This window comes from Leucoraja erinacea, chromosome 2 (assembly GCF_028641065.1).
Source record: "Leucoraja erinacea ecotype New England chromosome 2, Leri_hhj_1, whole genome shotgun sequence".
Taxonomy (NCBI): Eukaryota; Metazoa; Chordata; class Chondrichthyes; order Rajiformes; family Rajidae; genus Leucoraja; species Leucoraja erinaceus.
The window spans coordinates 88,779,157-88,797,755 of NC_073378.1; the positions used below are offsets into that span (position 1 = coordinate 88,779,157).

At 39.9% G+C, this 18,599-nt stretch overlaps 1 protein-coding gene across 7 annotated transcripts in view; it reads left to right on the top strand.

The window, feature by feature from the left end:
- top2b (DNA topoisomerase II beta) overlaps positions 1-18,599 on the top strand; it is a 110,763-nt gene that overhangs the window by 80,707 nt on the left and 11,457 nt on the right. For all 7 annotated transcript variants that reach the window (XM_055660517.1, XM_055660532.1, XM_055660484.1 and 4 more), the window contains 4 exons: positions 231-389; positions 3,329-3,518; positions 11,336-11,427; positions 17,743-17,862. In XM_055660517.1, the coding sequence (XP_055516492.1) occupies positions 231-389; positions 3,329-3,518; positions 11,336-11,427; positions 17,743-17,862 (561 nt within the window). The remainder of the gene's footprint in view (positions 1-230; positions 390-3,328; positions 3,519-11,335; positions 11,428-17,742; positions 17,863-18,599) is intronic.

Genomic DNA, 18,599 nt, shown 5'->3' on the forward strand with positions numbered 1-18,599 from the left:
AGGGCACCTAGAGAAAACATCACAGATAGCATCAAAGGCCAGGATTGAACTTGATTGATGGAGGTGTGAGAAAGCAGCTCTGTGTCTGCTGCGTTGTCTCTTTTGATAACGGATTTAACATTGTCATTAAAATTACATCTTTTGTACATCAAAACTATAATATATATAATAAATTCTGATTACAAAGTAAAAAGATGCTTATGGCGTTAATTTATGTATTTTGTTCTCAGGTGCCAGAGCAAGAAAGACACCTCAGACCTCTAAATCTCAAGTCAAAAAGGGAAAGAAAAAGAACCCTTGGTCTGATTCAGAATCCAAGACAGATGATGACCTTGAAGAGCCCGACTTGACATATATTCCCAGAGAGATCACACCTCGTAGAGCTGCAGGTGATCAACATGAATAACCCTACCGGCTGGATCTTAATGTACTAAATACGCCTCTCTGCTCTTTTTGTATTTTTATACTTCCCTGGAATATGAGCATCACCCAAAAGTTCAGCATACAATGCTCATGTCTAATTATCGGCCAAGTCTGTGCTTGACCACCATCTTGATCTGCTGTAGTACTTGTGGTGGTTGTTATATGTTGATGTTATGTGGGAAGTACCAGGATTTTGACCTAGTGCTGATGAAGAAATGGCAATATATTTCCAAGTCGGGATAGCATGTGACTTGTAGGAAAACTTGATAGAGATCATGTCCCATTAGCAAATGAAAGATTTATGTGACCATTCCTGTGACCATTGCCACAGGGCATTTTATCAAAGATATGAAATGCAACCACCATGCACTGTGGTTGAGGAAGTTAATGGACTGGTGGATGGGATGCCAAACAAGGGGGTAGAGGGGGTCACTTTATCGTTTAATGAATCACTAGTCTTAAAATGAAAACATTGTGCATTAATTTAAATAATGAATTATTGCATCGTGCTTATACTTTCAGATGATGGGAGGACTCTGGAAGTCAAAGGGGGTGCTTACTGCAGAATACTTTGTCTCTGGTACGCTGTTGCAATAGTAGTAGTTATATGGAGATTCCAGTTATGTTCTTGGTCAATGATAAATACCAGAATGTTTATGGTGAAAATTCAGCAATGATAATATTGTTGAATGTCAAGAGAAGGTGGATAGCCTTTGTTAGATGGTTCACCTTTGTCAGAGATATTTGTCAGTAATCCACCCGAAGCCTATGCCAAAGAAACTGAAAGTCTCATTATTCCAGTCCTGTTGCACATGGCAATTAAACACTCTTGGCCATCAATGAACATCCACGCTCCAAATTAACTGAAGGTCAGTTATGTAGTATCTGATAATACATGATGTAACAAGTAGAATGAATAACGAAGAGCCAATGGGTGTGGTGTATTTGGACTTTCAAAAAGCCTTTGATATGGTCCCACACAAGAAATTAGTGTGCAAAATTAAAGCACGTGGTATTGGGTGTAGGGTATTGACATGATTCGAGAACTGGTTGGCAGGCAGGAAGCAAAGAGTAGTAATTAATGGGTCCTTTTCAAAATGGCAGGCATTGACAAGTGGGGTGCTGCAAGGCTCAGTGCTGGGATCCCAGTTATTTACAATATGTAGTAACAATTTAGACTAAGGAATTAAATGTAACATCTCCAAGTTTGCGGATGACACAAAGCTGGGTGGCAGTGTGAGCTGTGAGTCCAACATTTGGCCCAACATGTCCCTAGCTAGATCGTATTCTTTCTGGGTTCAATGTGACAAATTTCAGCTAGTGTCAAGAACTTGCAACCTCACAGTAGCCGGCAATTCATCTCACTGATCTCCTAAATGTTTATTTGTATATGTAGCTTATTCGTAATTCTGGCATTCATAAGCTGGTGACGACCTGTATGTCCTGACTTGGAAATATATTGCCTTCTGCCATTATCGCGGGTCTAAATCCAGGAACACTCTACCAAACAGCATTTACCAGAAGGACTGCAGCACTTCAAGAAGAAGTGAGTTTGTCACTTCTTCTTTTGTGTGGCGTGCACAGCCTAAAGTTGTAGGACAACTTGTTCTATTTGATCTTCTGTTTGTGCACGTCGAGTTGATTGCATTAGTCGAAACAGGGCGGACCACGTGAAGGTTGCAATCTTCCACCCCAGTTTGTCACCATCTACCGGACAATTAGGAATGGGCAGCAACTCTACAAATTTGTATATCTTATTTTGATGGTAACACTGACATTCCAAAATATGAATAAAATAGCGTGTTTTTTGGAAAGGGACAGTAATCTTGAATCAAGACCAAGCATCCCAGGATCTTTTCACAAAATTGTAACACAATTTTGTTTCTTCTTTCTATATGATGTTTTGGGGTGTTCGTTCGATTGAGCAGTTTTTATTTCTAACATTTTCAGTTGTTTAAAAAAAAATGTTTTGTCTAAACTGCTTCAGTGCACTACTCTTGTACATGATTTAAAGTGATTTTTACATGGTTGAATTAGATTGGGATATAAAAAATATTTCACATAAGCAAATATTTCTAATGACGCTATCCATGTCATATGAACATAAGCTATTCATCTTATTCATATTCGTTTTTTATGCCAGTTATCCCTAAATGCGTAATTAAAATTAGCTGATACCTGAGATGATTACGGTAGTTAGATTTTTAAACTCAAATCAGACAAAAGTAGATGAGGGAGATAAGATTATAAGAATGTAGGAGATAGAGTAGGCCACAGGCCTGCCCCTCTTTCACAATGATCATGGCTCATCTACACAAGAACGTGTCTCTTTTATGGCAATTCTGCTATTCAGTGTAGAGCATTCCAGAGTTTCATAACCCTCTTCAAGCAGTTGTATGTACCACTATTTATATAAACTCCAAAGAAGAATATAGATCTAATTTCTGTATCTACTTATGCAAAACTCCCAAACCATGAATTTGCCTAGTGAGTCTCCTTTGGACTGTCTCCAATGCCAGTATATCCTCTATTAAATAAGCATAACGTGTGCAAGACTGTGTGCAGCACTCCAGGCATGCCCTCATCTCTATCATGTGACTATGTTTCTCTTTTTTTAATTCCAACCTTCTTGCAAGAACGGCCACTAAGCCAATTATTTTCTTTTTGTAATAGATTATTTCAGCAGCCTTGAGTGGGAGTGTAGGCTTCCGTTATAAGTTATTTGTGGGGTGAAGACTGCTAATTTGAAAACTTTTTCAAATTACTTTTTTAAAGTTATACAGATGGAGTAGTATATTTTGGACTGAAATTATGTTTCTAGACTTGTCTTCAGTTCTAGGTATATGATAATTCAGAAAATTAATGCAGTTAATATAAATTTATTGCTGTAACTTTGTTTCCATAGCTGAAAAGCCGAAGTATACTTTTGATTTCTCCGAAGAGGAAGCAGATGATGATGAGGATCTAAAAAAGAAATCCGAATCTCCAAGTATGGAAGAAAGGGATGCAGAATTTGTTCCTTCAGACAATGGTGGAAAGGAGGATGAAGACGATGATGATTTTTTCACCACCAAATCAAAGCAGTCATCTCTACAGTGAGTATGCAAATCTAATTCCCTAACTGTTCTGGCGGCACTTAACTTGCTAGCTGAGCAATTTAATTTTATTGCCTCCTTTTGCAGGCCAACAACGTTACACATTGAAGAATGTCTCCATGTATTGTTGCTATTTATTGTCACCTGAAGTTCACTGAAATTTCCATATTTAATACGTAAATGGTATTTGTAAGGAAGTTCACATGTCATTTGGTTAACACTAGTCTGGTCATTTAGAGAGGCCCAGGGAGCCGTTAGTGCGAAGGGAGGAGTACCTGCGCTGTAAGTATAAAATACATCGCGGGGCTTGCTTTCACAGAGGCCGTTGGTGCGAGGGGAGGAGTACGTTGGTGCGAGGGGAGGAGACACCAAAATCGGCAACGTTCCAGAGAAGGAGTCTGGTGGAAGCCTCTGATTGGTGGAAGAGGACCGGGTTTACATTTTTACATTTCTGCCTTCAGGTTAAGGATTCTGGGAGTTAAGGATTCTGGGAGTTGAGTGTACAGTATTTATTAGTATTTATTAGTAAAGTTTAAAGGATAAAGTTTTGTGTTTTTTAATATTTAATATAGAGTTAATTTGGGAGTAAGATATGTCAGTGGAGATTGGCCCCGTGGTTTGCTCAGCCTGCAACATGTGGGAGATCAGGGATATGGTCGGTGTCCCTGGTGACTACGTTTGCAGGAAGTGTGTCCAGCTGCAGCTCCTGGCAGACCGCATTGAACGATTGGAACTGCGGCTGGATTCATACTGGAGCATCCACGATGCTGAGAAAGTCGTGGATAGCACGTACAGCGAGTTGGTCACACCGCAGGTAAAAGGTAAGAGGACAGAAAGGGAAAGGGTGGCCAATAGCCAGCAAAGCAGTAGGCAGGTAGTGCAGGAGTCCTCTGCGGTCATCTCCCTCCTAAACAGGTATACCATTTTGGATACTGTTGAGGGAGATGGCCCATCAGGGGAATGCAGCAGCAGCCAAGCTCATGGCACCATGGGTGGCTCTGCGGCACATGAGGGGGGGGGAAAAGAGTGAAAGGGCAATAGTAATAGGGGATTCAATTGTCAGGGGAATAGATAGGCGTTTCTGCGGCCGCAAACAAGACTCCAGGATGGTATGTTGCCTCCCTGGTGCAAGGGTCAGGGATGTCACTGAACGGCTGCAGAACATTCTGGAGGGGGAGGGTGAACAGCCAGTTGTCGTGGTGCATATTGGCACCAACGATATAGGTAAAAAAAGGGATGAGATCCTACAAGATTAATTTAGGGAGCTAGGAGATAAACTTAAAAGTAGGACCTCAAAGGTAATAATCTCTGGATTACTACCAGTACCACGGGCCAGTCAGAGTAGAAATAGGAGGATATTGCAGATGAATACGTGGCTTGAAAAATGGTGCGAGGGGGAGGGATTCAAATTTTTAGGGCATTGAAACCAGTTCTGGGGGAGGTGGGACCAGTACAAACAGGACGGTCTGCAGCTGGGCTGGAATGGAATCAATGTCCTTGGGGGAGTGTTTGCTAGTGCTGTCGGGGAGGATTTAAACTAATGTGGCAGGGGGATGGGTACAAGAGCAGAGAGGCAGGGGGGTGTAAAATGAGGGTAGAAGCAATAGGTAGCAAGGTGAAAAGTTAAAGTGGCAGGCAGATAAAACCAGGGCAAAAATCAAAAAGGGCCACTTTTCAACATAATTGTATAAGGGGTAAGAGCATTGTAAAAAAAACAAGCCTGAAGGCTTTGTGTCTCAATGCAAGGAGTATTCGTAATAAGGTGGATGAGTTGAACGTGCAGACAGCCATTAATGATTATGATATAGTTGGGATCACAGAGACATGGCTCCAGGGTGACCAAGGCTGGGAGCTGAACATCCAGGGATATTCAATATTCAGGAGGGATAAAGAGAAAGGAAAAGGAGGTGGGGTAGCGTTGCTGGTTAGAGAGGAGATTAACACAATGGAAAGGAAGGACATTAGTTTGGAGGATGTGGAATCGGTATGGGTAGAGCTGCGAAACACTAAGGGGCAGAAAACGCTGGTGGGCGTTGTGTACAGGCCACCTAACAGTAGTAGTGAAGTTGGAGATGGTATCAAACAGGAAATTAGAAATGCATGCGACAAAGGCAAAACAGTTATAATGGGTGACTTCAATCTACATATAGATTGGGTGAATCAAATTGGCAGGGGTGCTGAGGAAGAGGATTTCTTGGAATGTATGCGGGATAGTTATCTAAATCAACGTGTAGAGGAACCAACGAGAGAGCAGGCTATTTTAGACTGGGTATTGAGTAATGAGGAAGGGTTAGTTAGCAGTCTTGTTGTACGTGCCCCCTTGGGCAAGAGTGACCATAATATGGTTGAGTTCTTCATTAGGATGGAGAGTAACATTGTTAATTCAGAAACAATGGTTCTGAACTTAAAGAAAGGTAACTTTGAGGGTATGAGATGTGAATTGGCCAAGATTGACTGGCAATTAATTCTAAAAGGGTTGACGGTGGATATGCAATGGAAGACATTTAAAGACTGCATGGATGAACTACAAAAATTGTTCATCCCAGTTTGGCAAAAGAATAAATCAGGGAAGGTAGTGCATCCGTGGATAACAAGGGAAATCAGGGATAGTATCAAAGCGAAGGATGATGCGTACAAATTAGCCAGAAAAAGCAGCATACCAGAGGACTGGGAGAAATTCAGAGACCAGCAGAGGAGGACAAAGGGCTTAATTAGGAAAGGAAAAATAGATTATGAAAGAAAACTGGCAGGGAACATAAAAACTGACTGCAAACGTTTTTATAGATATGTGAAAAGAAAGAGATTAGTTAAAACAAATGTAGGTCCCTTGCAGTCAGAAACAGGTGAGTTGATCATGGGGAACAAGGATATGGCGGACCAATTGAATAACTACTTTGGTTCCGTCTTCACTAAGGAAGACATAAATAATCTGCCGGAAATAGCAGGGGACCGCGGGTCAAAGGAGTTGGAGGAATTGAGTGAAATCCAGGTTAGTCGGGAAGTGGTGTTGGGTAAATTGAATGGATTAAAGGCCGATAAATCCCCAGGGCCAGATAGTCTGCATCCCAGAGTACTTAAGGAAGTAGCTCCAGAAATAGTGGATGCATTAATTAGGTGCAGGAGTAGTCCTATCGGCCCTCCTGCACCTAATTTCTATGTTTCTACGTTAAACTGATAGTAGCCTTGGAAGATTATTTATTTTGCATCCTTTTAACTATGATTTGTATTCACTGTCTTTCTTGTTAGTAGAAATAGTCCATGATATGGTATCAAGACCCTGGTTTTAACTTTGTATATATATGTTTGGAAGAAATTCTCATGACCTTTTTACTGGCTCAGTGCTTGATCATCGGCATTAATAGAGAAATAAAGGACAATGTAACCAGAAAATTGAAATTAAAGCATAATCCAGGTTAAACACTGATTGTCCGGTCTGTCCCTCTTTATAATCCAGACAAAATTACAAGAGCTCAGTGGAAATTCCCTGATCGTCCGCAGGTGGCGATGCTCTTTCAGAGTTTCAGTAACTCCGTCACGAAAGAGTTATTTGTTTACATCTAAATATTGAAATCCCTCCTTGCCTAATTCTATCTCTGCTGGCTCAATGTTTAAGTTTTCATGTTTTCATTCTGCCTGGCCCCCACAAACCACCCCATAACCCCTCCTCCCCCCATTCTGTTCAATTTTCCTCTTATCCTCTGGAACTCTGAACTTCCTCTCAAGCTTTCTCTAATTTACTAGGCACCTTTAAAAGTGTGCTTCCCAAAATCCCTTTTCAACTATGCTGTCAGTCTTCTCTCCTAACTGTGTAGGAAAGAACTGCAGATGCTGGTTTAAATCAAAGATAGACACAGAATGCTAGAGTAACTCAGCGGGACAGGCAGCATCTCTGGAGAGAAGGAATGGGTGACATTTCGGGTCGAGACTGTTTTGCAGAGGCAATATAGTTAGTAAACCCTTGTTTTAATGGACCCACATAACCGATTTCAGATTGACAACCGATCCCTGGCTACCATATAACCATATAACAATTACAGCACGGAAACAGGCCATCTCGACCCTTCTAGTCCATGCCGAACACGTATTCTCCCCTAGTCCCATATACCTGCGCACAGACCATAACCCTCCATTCCTTTCTCGTCCATATAACTATCCAATTTATTTTTAAATGATAAAAACGAACCTGCCTCCACCACCTTCACTGGTAGCTCATTCCACACAGCCACCACTCTCTGAGTAAAGAAGTTCCCCCTCATGTTACCCCTAAACTTCTGTCCCTTAATTCTCAAGTCATGTCCCCTTGTTTGCATCTTCACTCCTCTCAGTGGGAAAAGCTTATCCACTTCAACTCTGTCTATCCCTCTCATCATTTTAAAGACCTCTATCAAGTCCCCCCTTAACCTTCTGCGCTCCAAAGAATAAAGCCCTAACTTGTTCAACCTTTCTCTGTAACTTAGTTGCTGAAACCCAGGCAACATTCTAGTAAATCTCCTCTGTACTCTCTCTATTTTGTTGACATCCTTCCTATAATTAGGCGACCAAAATTGTACCCCACACTCCAGAATTGGCCTCACCAATGCCTTGTACAATTTTAACATTACATCCCAACTTCTATACTCACCATCTCCCAGGTCGTTTAGAGCCCCATCTTCTGACCCCATTCCTGATTTGCAAGGTGCACCCACCACAGCTGCTATTACGGCTCATGTTGTAGCCCCTAGGGACAGTGCTTTCTTTGGGCCGCCATGCCCCCTCCCCTCCCACCTGCTGCTGTTTCTTGCTGTTGTCGGTGGCTTTGTCTGCTGCAAGCTCAACCACCGCCACCTGCTTCTCCCGTCGCTCTGTCTAGTTGGCCTCTGAATGAGTTCCTGACCCACTGAATTACCCCATCATGTTTTTGTCTATTACCGATCATCTGCAGTCATCGGCAATAATGGACACCACTCCCTCTGCTATGGTCCGTTTACAATAAACCCTTGTTATAACGGACTATAGCGGAGAGAGTGGTGTCCGTCATTGCCTATTTTCCACTATAACCGAGTAAGGTACTATCATCGTCTGTATTTGAAACAACAAACTGCAGATGGTTAATAGACAAAAGGACACAAAGTGCTGGAGTTGCTCAACAGGTCAGGATATCTGGAGAAGTTGGATAGGTGAAGTCGGGACTCTTCCTCAGACTGATTCAGTTGGCAGAGGTACTACAGCACTTTGTGTTGTTTCACTTTAAAACTAGGTGCCGATGAGTGGATTGGGTGGGGATGTGGGATGTGGGAGGAAAGAGGGCAATTGGAGAGAGTGACGGGATACGCTAATGGCGTTTGTCCATGTAGAGCAGACAAAGCCACCGCCGACAACAAGAAACAGCAGTAGGTGATAGGGGAGGGAGCCCCACAGTGTGAAAGCGCTGCCCAGGAGCTATAACATGAGCAGTTAACAACAATGTCAAGTCAAAAGTGTTTTATTGTCATATGTCTCAGATAGGACAATGAAATTCTTACTTGCTGCAGCACAACAGAAAATGTAAACATAGTACACAATGGGAGGAAAAAAAAGTGTGTATATACACATTCACACATATTCAATAAACAAATAAATATAGTGCAATAATAATAATAGTCTGTTATAGTTCAGAGCTTATTTGCTGTCGTGTTTAATAGCCTGATGACTGTAGGGAAGAAGCTGTTGCTGAACCTGGTCGTTACAGTTTTCAGGCTCCTGTACCTTCTTCCCGATGGCAACGGTGAAATGAGTGTGTGGCCAGGTGTGGGTCTTTGATGTTGGCCGCCTTTTTGAGGCTGCGACTTTGATAGTTCCCTTCGATGGTGGGGAGGTCAGAGGACTGGGTATCCAGATATCCTGACCTGTTGAGCAACTCCGATGGACTGGCAGCGGTCACAACTTTTTGCAGTCTTTTCCGCTCCTGGACGTTCAAGTTGCCGAACCAAGCCACGATCAGCCAGTCAGTATACTCTCTACTGTGCACCTGTAAAAGTTCAAGAGAATCCTCCTTGACGTACCGACTCTCCGTAATCTTCTCAAGCGCTGATATGCCTTCTTTATAATTGCACCAGTGTGCTGGGTCCAGGAAAGATCTTCGGAAATATGCACACCCAGGATTAGAGGCATAAAGTGATACAGCATGGAAACAGGCCCTTTGGCCCAACTTGCCCACACCAACCAACATGTCCCAACTACATTTGTTTCATCTGCCTGCGTTTGGCCCATATCCCTCCAAACCTGTCCTATCCATGTACCTGTCTGACTGTTTCTTAAAGGTTAGGGTAGTTCCTGCCTCAACTACCTCCTCTGGCAGCTTGTTCCATATACCCACCACCCTTTGTGTCAAAGGTTACCCCTCAGATTCCTATTAATTTTTTTCTCCTTCGCCTTAAACATACAGTGGCTTGCAAAAGTATTCATACCCCTTGAACATTTCCACATTTTGTCACGTTACAACCACAAACGTAAATGTATTTTATTGGGATTTTGTGTGATAGACCAACACAAAGTGGCGCATAATTGTGAAGTGGAAGGAAAATGATACATGGTTTTCAAATTTTCAGCACATGGAGTTTTGGATGTGGGAGAAAGTTTGAAAAGAGAGGGGGCGGGACAATGCCTGGCACGTGATAGTGGATACAGTTGAGGTTGTTTGATTGGCAAATGGTTGGAGGTGAAAAGAAACTGTTACTTGCCGGCTTTCTCCCACCCACCTCTTTTCCAGCTTTCCCCCCCCCCCCCCCCCCCCCCCACTTTAATCGGACTGAAGAAGTATCCCGGCCCTAAACATCACCTATCCATGTTCTCCAGAAACGATGCCTGCCCCACTGAGTTACTCCAACACTTTGCATTTTTTTAACACTCTTGGTCACTGTCAGTAAAGAGATGTTTTATGAATGTCAATTATGGTAAAAAAACACGTGGACATCTTGGGTTTAGGGCAGACTCCTAGCCCAAGTTTTCTTTGTAGGTCACAATTTAATTAATGTTGGTGTGTTCCCTCACTATGGATGGTAACATTTTATTTGTAATTAAATATTATATTGCAACCTGAAACTCCATACCCAGTATTATAGTATGTTAGTTTTCATTTAGGGAATTTTCAAGTGGTCATTGGCTATCCTGTACCCCTTTGTATAGTGTACGAGATTATTTTTGCTTCCTAATTATCACAAAAATAATTGCATTATTTATCCTACTGTACTGGGTTTTGCTTTTATTTTAAACTTAAAACTGACTAAATGTGATCAATAGTAGTTTTAATACCTTACACACCTGTGAAATCTGTGGTTCCCATTGAGTTCATTTTCATACCTTATAAATAAGCAACTAAGATAGTAATGATTAAAACTTATGATTACGGTTCAGAAGGCTTCTCAAAATAGTGAGGAATAATATCCTGTCCAGATCTTTTTAATTGGTTAAGTTTAGGCTTGTGTTCAATGCTTGCCAAAGGGATATTTATTTAACATAAATTTAATTGGTAGTTATTGTTACTGTAATATTGTTACTTTTTGAGCTGAGCATCATATTCCATAATATATTATCTTAAGTTCATCCAAATATATATTCTAATATTTTTTCCGTAATTTGAATGAATTCTACCATGGTTCACTGAAGTATCTAAGGTGATTTAGTTATTTAATTTTGGAGCTATAAATCCATCCCATTAGATGTATTTTTGTGGGAAGGCTGTTTGCTGGCTGCTTCCCTTCTCTCTCCCTCTCCCTCTCCCTTCAGGTCAAGTAACAAATTTAACAAGATATTCAAACATTAGTTTATTATAAAATCTTATTTTTATTTTCTTTACCTAGTGCTGGGAAAGTTACCCCACAGCTCACAAAAAACCATGAGCCTGAAAATATATTCTCCTCATCATCATATCATGAGAGATCAGAAGAAACGGGTAGGTCAAATTATTGTTGACAATAAATGTATTGCTGCATTTTCACTGGGATGGAGAGAAAAAAATATTATGCATTGGGCTTTAATGGAAGTTTTTTTTTGCTAATAGTACTCAGTGGATCACTCCATTGTTTATATGTTGATTTTGAGTGAATATGCTGACTGTTTGCTTATAGAATGCTGTTAGATCCGTAGTCTCGTAGCAACAGATGAAGACTTGTTACTTTCCAAACTGATTAATTACTAATTAAACCTATTAACGTTTGATTTTCCTGAAAATTGGTTAGAAATTCCATAATCGAGGATCTCTGCTGGAGTGTAAAAGATCAAGAGGAAACTTGATTGAAACTTAAGACCGAAAGGAACCTTGAACCCCAAAGCTAGGGTTGACGACTTAAAAATAAGTGGTTTCCCACTTAAGAGAGAAGAAACACTTTCTGTTAGAAGGTCCTACCTACGTCTTTGGAATTGTCTTCATGGGGCAGTGGAAGCGGAGTGTCAGAGCATTTTTAAGGCAGATATTGGATAAATCCTTGATTTGGAAGGGGGTGAAAGATTATCTCGGATATTGGAGATGATGTGTTGAGGCTACATCGGATTAGCCGTGAATGTTTAATAGTAGAACATACTTGGGGGGCCATGTCATGGTGCTCCTAATTTGTATGTTTGGAATAGAGTGGATTTTAAGGGGTTGGACAGGCTAGATGCAGGAAGATTATTCCCAATGTTGGGGAAGTTCAGAACTAGGGGTCACAGTTTAAGGATAAGAGGGAAGTCTTTTAGGACTGAGATGAGAAAATCATTTTTTACACTGTGGAATTCTCTGCCACAGAAGGTAGTTGAGGCCAGTTCATTGGCTATATTTAAGAGGGAGTTAGATGTGGCCCTTATGGCTAAAGGGATCAGGGGGTATGGAGAGAAGGCAGGGATGGGATACTGAGTTGGATGATCAGCCATGATCATATCGAATAGCGGTGCAGGCTCGAAGGACCGAATGGCCTACTCCTGCACCTATTTTCTATGTTTCTATGGATGTCAACACTCTTTCAATAAAATTTACAGGGAAAACTAGTTTATTTATTATTAGTTTATTGAGTAGATGTATGTTTCCAAAATGCTAATTTGTTTTCTAATGCAGTCTAGTTTCAGTTAGAAAAATTACAATTTCTAGAAATAATTGGGGTTGGCAGTAAATACAATCACCCAATTTGTTATCTCCAAATTTGCCTTATATCCCATTATCCATGTCATTTCTAAATATGGTGAATATTATAAATATGGCTTAATCACATAACTTTTCACTGCCTTGGAATCCAATTTGAGTACCTGCCCATGGTACTTGCGCTCTCCCCTATGACTATAAATATTGATGCAAAGTCACCACTCCATTTCTCTGCTGTTATATCTGTATATATATATATATATATATATATATATATATATAGGTATGTTACAAAACCTACCTGAATCGTCATTAGGAATCTGCCCTCAGCCAGGCCCGCGATTTTGGCGCTGTTTGGAGGGGGCGGGTTTAAAACGCGATTTTTACTAGGCTGTACTAATCGCACATGTTCAGCCTAGTAAATCATTAACGAAAAATCGCTGCAAGACCCGGTCGCAAAAGGTATTATTAGTTTTATAGGCCTCGATAATATAGTTCTAATAGTTTTAAAATTACTGTTTCATTTCGCAACCTCTCGCAGCCCCAGGGTTTTATAGAGCAAACAATTAAAGGTATGTACCTTATTTTTACATTAAATGGGGCATATATATAACCCTATATATCAAATTATCTATAATGAATAGCTCATTTTGGGCTTTTTATATCCCGCAGTATTTTTCTCGGCACTTGAGGGCACTAATCCAGCGCTATGTCAACGTTCTAAACCGGCGCGTTCCACATGAACCCACTAGAAAGCCGATTTAAATGGGCATTTATTTACAGCAATTGAACACTAAATTCCTTCCATTTGGCCTATAAATTAATGTAAATTAGATATAAAAATCATGTTATATTGTGAATTATTTGTGAATAATCTTTGGACACTTAGGCTATTTAAAAATGTTAATCTTTCCTTAAGAAATGGGCGTTTGATTATCCAAGATCACAGCTTTTTTGTAATGTCCATTGAAAATCAATAGGGAACAAGATGCTAATTTCCGAGTATGAAAATGGTCATAACTTTTTTAATACTTGAGATATGAAAGTGAATTTGGTGTCAAATTAAACTTATTGTTATGCTTTATCTGATGGGATAAATTGCAGACTTGATTTTTTAAATCTCAAAATTTTGTAACATTGCTAATATATATATTACTAAAACTCTCATCTTGTTTGTTTGTATGTATACGTGCTGGCGTGTGCGCAATATTCCAAAACAGTACGCGATAACACTACAATTTTTGGCCCACCTTACTCACCATTGGCCTGGCATGTAAAACAACAAATTTTGTTCGGATTTAAGTTATATTTTACAAGTTATTGACATTTTAAACTTTATAAAAAACACTTTTCAAACCACTTTTCCACTTGCGTTACCCGTCAGCCGCGTTCGTCGTCACAATGGGATCCCAAATCTCATTTACATAAAAAATCGTGATTTTCAAAAAAACTGTTTTATTCAAATTCTTCTGTATTCATTCACAATGACATCACAATGGTATTCCAAATCTCATTTACATTAAAAATCACGATTTTCAAAAATTCTGTTTTAATCCAATGCTTCTGTTTTCATTAACAGCTTTAGGTTATTTTAAAGAAAAAACACGATTTTCATTGAGAATTTCTTTTTTTTTTTAAATCGCGATTTTCATTGTGGGGGGTGGGGGGGTGGGATAGAGATGGGATGCAAGGGTTACTTTAAGTTAGAGAAATCAGTATTCATACTACCGGGTTGTAAGGATAGTGAAGAAGGGTCTCGACCCGAAATGTCGCCCATTCCTTCTCTCCAGAGATGCTGCCTGTCCCGCTGAGTTACTCCAGCTTTTTGTGTCTTATCAGCTGGGTTGTAAGCAGCCCAAGCGAAATATGAGGTGCTGTTCCTCCAATTTGAGTTTAGCCTCACTCCGACAATGGAGGAGGCTCACGACAGAAAGGTCAGTATGGGAAGGGGAGCTAAAGTGTTTGGCAACTGGGAGATCACGTAGACCAAGGCGGACTGTGCGAAGGTGTTCAGTTAAACGATCGTCCAGTCTACGCTTGGTCTCTTCGATATATTGGAGTCCACACCTGGAACACTGGATACAGTAGATAAGGTTGGAGGAGGTGCAAGTGAACCTCTGCCTAACCTGAAAAGATTGTCAGGGTCCCTGGACAGAGTCGAGGAAGGTGATATAGGGACAGGTGTTACATCTCCTGCGGTTGCTGGGGAAAGTACCTGGAGAGGTGGTGGTTTGGGATGAGTTAATCAGGGAGTTGCAGAGGGAACAGTCTCTGCGGAAAGCGGAAAAGGGTCAAGATGGGAAGATGTGACTGGTGGTGGGATAGAAAATGGAAAGGGGTGGATTTGGAAAGCGGAAAGGGGTGGAGATGGTGGAATATCCGTATCTGTCCAAATGGCTTTTAATTACATGGATATATGATAGGTTTAGTGAGATATGGGCCAAACACAGGAGTCTGAAATCCAAGACCTCCAGGCTCACAGACTGCTTCCTCCCAACCATTGCAAGGCTGTGCTGCAAGCACTAACTACATTTCTAGATTGGGTAAGCATAGTAGAACTTGATTCCCTAAAAAATCTTCAGTCAACTAATGAAACAGGCCTTTAGCCTACTATGTCTATGTTGACAAACAAGATCTATAAGTGCATTCAGAAAGTATTCAGACCCCTTCACTTTTTCCAAATTTTGTTACGTAACAGCCTTATTTTAAAATGAATTCAATTTTTTATCATCAATCTACACACAATACCCCAGAATGAAGAAGCGAAAACAGGTGTTTAAAAATTTGTGCAAAGTAATTAAAAAGAAATAACTGAAATATCACATTTACATAAATATTCAGACCCTTTGCTATGACACACAAAATTGAACTTTGGTTCATCCTGTTTCCATTGATCATCCTTGAGATCTTTTATACATTTTGGTTTCACCATGTAGAAATTACAGCTGTGTTTATACACACACCCCCATTTCAGGGTGCCATAATGTTTGGGACACATGGCTTCACAGGTGTTTGTAATTGCTCAAATGTGTTTAAATGCCTCCTTAATGCAGGTATAAGAGAGCTCGCAGCACCTAGTATTTCCTCCAGTCTTCCCATCACCTTTGGAAACTTTTATTGCTGTTTATCTACATGAGGGCCAAAGTTGTGCCAACGCAAGTCAAAGGAGCCATTATGAGACTGAGAAACAAGAATAAAACTGTTAGAGACATCAGCCAAACCTGAGGCTTACCAAAATCAACTGTTTGGAACTTCATTATGAAGAAAGAGAGGACTGGTGAGCTTACTAATCGCAAAGGGACTGGCAGGCCAAGGAACACCCCCACAGCTGATGACAGAAGAATTCTCTCTATTTAAAGAAAAAAACCCAAACACCTGTCCGACAGATCAGAAACACTCTTCAGGAGTCAGGTGTGGATTTGTCAATGACCACTGTCAGCAGAAGACTTCATGAACAGAAATACAGGGGCTACACTGCAAGATGTAAGCCATTGGTTAGCCGCAAAAATAGGATGGCCAGATTACAGTTTGCCATTAAGTACTTAAAAGGGCAACCACAGTTCTGGAAAAAGGTCTTGTGGACAGATGAGATGAAGATTAACTTATATCAGAGTGATGGCAAAAGCAAAGTATGGCGGAGAGACTCTACTGCCCAAGATCCATAGCATACCACCTCATCTGCGAAACACGGTGGTGGGGGTGTTATGGCATTGGCATGTATGGCTGCTGAAGGTACTGGCTCATTTATCTTCATTGATGATACAACTGCTGATGCTGGTAGCATAATGAATTATGAAGTGTATAGACATATCCTACCTGCTCAAGTTCAAACAAATGCCTCAAAACATTAGCTAGTGGTTCATTCTACAGCAAGCCAATGATCCCAAATATTGCTAAAACAGCAAAAGAGGTTTTCAAAGCTAAAATATGGTCAATTATTGAGTGGCCAAATCAATCACTCGATCTGATCCCAATTGAGTATGCCTTTCATATGCTGAAGAAAAAACTGAAGGGGACTAGCCCCCAAAACAAGCATAAGCTAAAGATGACTGCATTACAGTCCTGGCAGAGCATCACCAGAGAAAACACCCAGCAACTGGTGATGTCCATGAATCACAGACTTCAAAGAGTCATTGCATGAAAGGATATGCAACAAAATACTAAACATAACTATTTTCATTTACATTGCTGTGTCCCAAACATTGTGGTGCACTGAAATGGAGGGACTGTATAAACAACGCTGTAATTTCTACATGGTGAAACCAAAATGTATCAAAATAGCTTTTACTACAATTTGACAATGCACTTTAACCACATATGATTTTTTTCCATTACAAATCTCAAATTGTGGAGTACAGAGACAAATTAATAAATTATGGGTCTTTGTCCCAAACATTATGGAGGGCACTGTTGGTGCCCGTGCATGATTTCCAAAAAAAAGCTAGCGCGCAGTAAATGCAAGTAAATCGGAAAGCAAATATAGTTTTATTGTTTATTGCAAGTGGAATTAAATACAAATATAGTGGTTATACCTCATTTATATAAGGCAGTGGTGATACCACATCTATACAACTGCACAACACTAGTCTTTTTATTTAAGATAGACTGAACAAATGTATTGGAACAATCTCCTGGTCTGCTCATCATTTAATAAGATTGTAGGTTACCTGTTTTTAACCTGCATTCTACATTCCTATCTTCCTGAAGTATCCTTCCGTTGCCTTCCTTGTCAAATATGTATATACTACTGCCTAAAAATGATTAAATCATTCCCACCCTCTGAATGCAGTTAAAGTAGAATTCCAAATTATCTACTTTTCTCACTCAGTCTTTTTTTGTATATATACCACCAACAATAGAGTTATTCACTCCATTGTTGGTGGTCAGGTAATGAACTGCAGAAATGAGAATCTATTTCCCGATAATCTCTTTTCACATTTCCTCCTTTTATCCACTGTCCTTCCATTATGAGCATTCCCCATCTGACAACTGTTTAACCAAATATGTATGTAGTCACTCTTCCTGATACTTTAATCTTTGGCTTGGTGTCCAATTTCGTGCTGCCCTTAAATTTAAGACGATGTTTTTTGGTCATTTCTGGCTGCTATTACTTTTTTAAACGTTTCAAGATGTTGAATCATTTTCTGTGTACAGATATATTAAAATCAGATAGCGATGAAGCGTCTTCTCCAGTGTGTTCATCTCTCAGCAATATCAAAAGCCCACAAAAGTTTCCTGTTAAATCTCAGACACTTACACCTGCTGCTAAGAAAGGTAAGCAGTTAATTTTAATCCTTTTCTATAGAGTTAAGAATTGAGGGGCCAAGAGATTAAAGGAAATTGAAAAGGAACTATAGTTTGCAACCTGGCAAAATAGATTTTTAACATCAATGCAAAAATGGTATGAAAAATGAAAACGCTTGCGATAAAACTGGTAAATGCATATGCAAATATATATTAATATTTTAATTCCACTGCTGTCATCAGAATTCAAAAATACCAAAAATAAATTGATCTTTCAATGATGCATAAAATACTTAGAAAGCTTAACTGGGTTGATGGTGAGAGCCTTTTGGGTTAAACATCTGAGTTTTCAAGTGTACTTTAAATGTGTATTTTTACAATACTGGAGAGATTTCCGCACAGAACATAAAAAAGATCATATTTCCACTGTTTCAAGTAGTATGGTGCTAATTTGTGTAAATGTGTAAGAGATAATAGAGGTAAAATCAAGTTAGGAATTAAATTAATTCTCTGTTTCAACCAGTTCTCAAAAATATCTATTTTTAGGACACCAAAAATGTGACATGCTTTGACACAATGTAATAAAGAGGCAGTTTCTGCATTAAAAATTGCATTATAATTTAAAATATTTTCAAGTTTGTTGCTTTGTAGAGATGCATGTTTCACAGTAATAAGCAAAACTTTTGATGAATTTGGCATTGTGCTCTGAATGGCCATATTTCAAACAGTGTACTCCTGCACCTATTGTCTATTGTTTATTGTAAGGG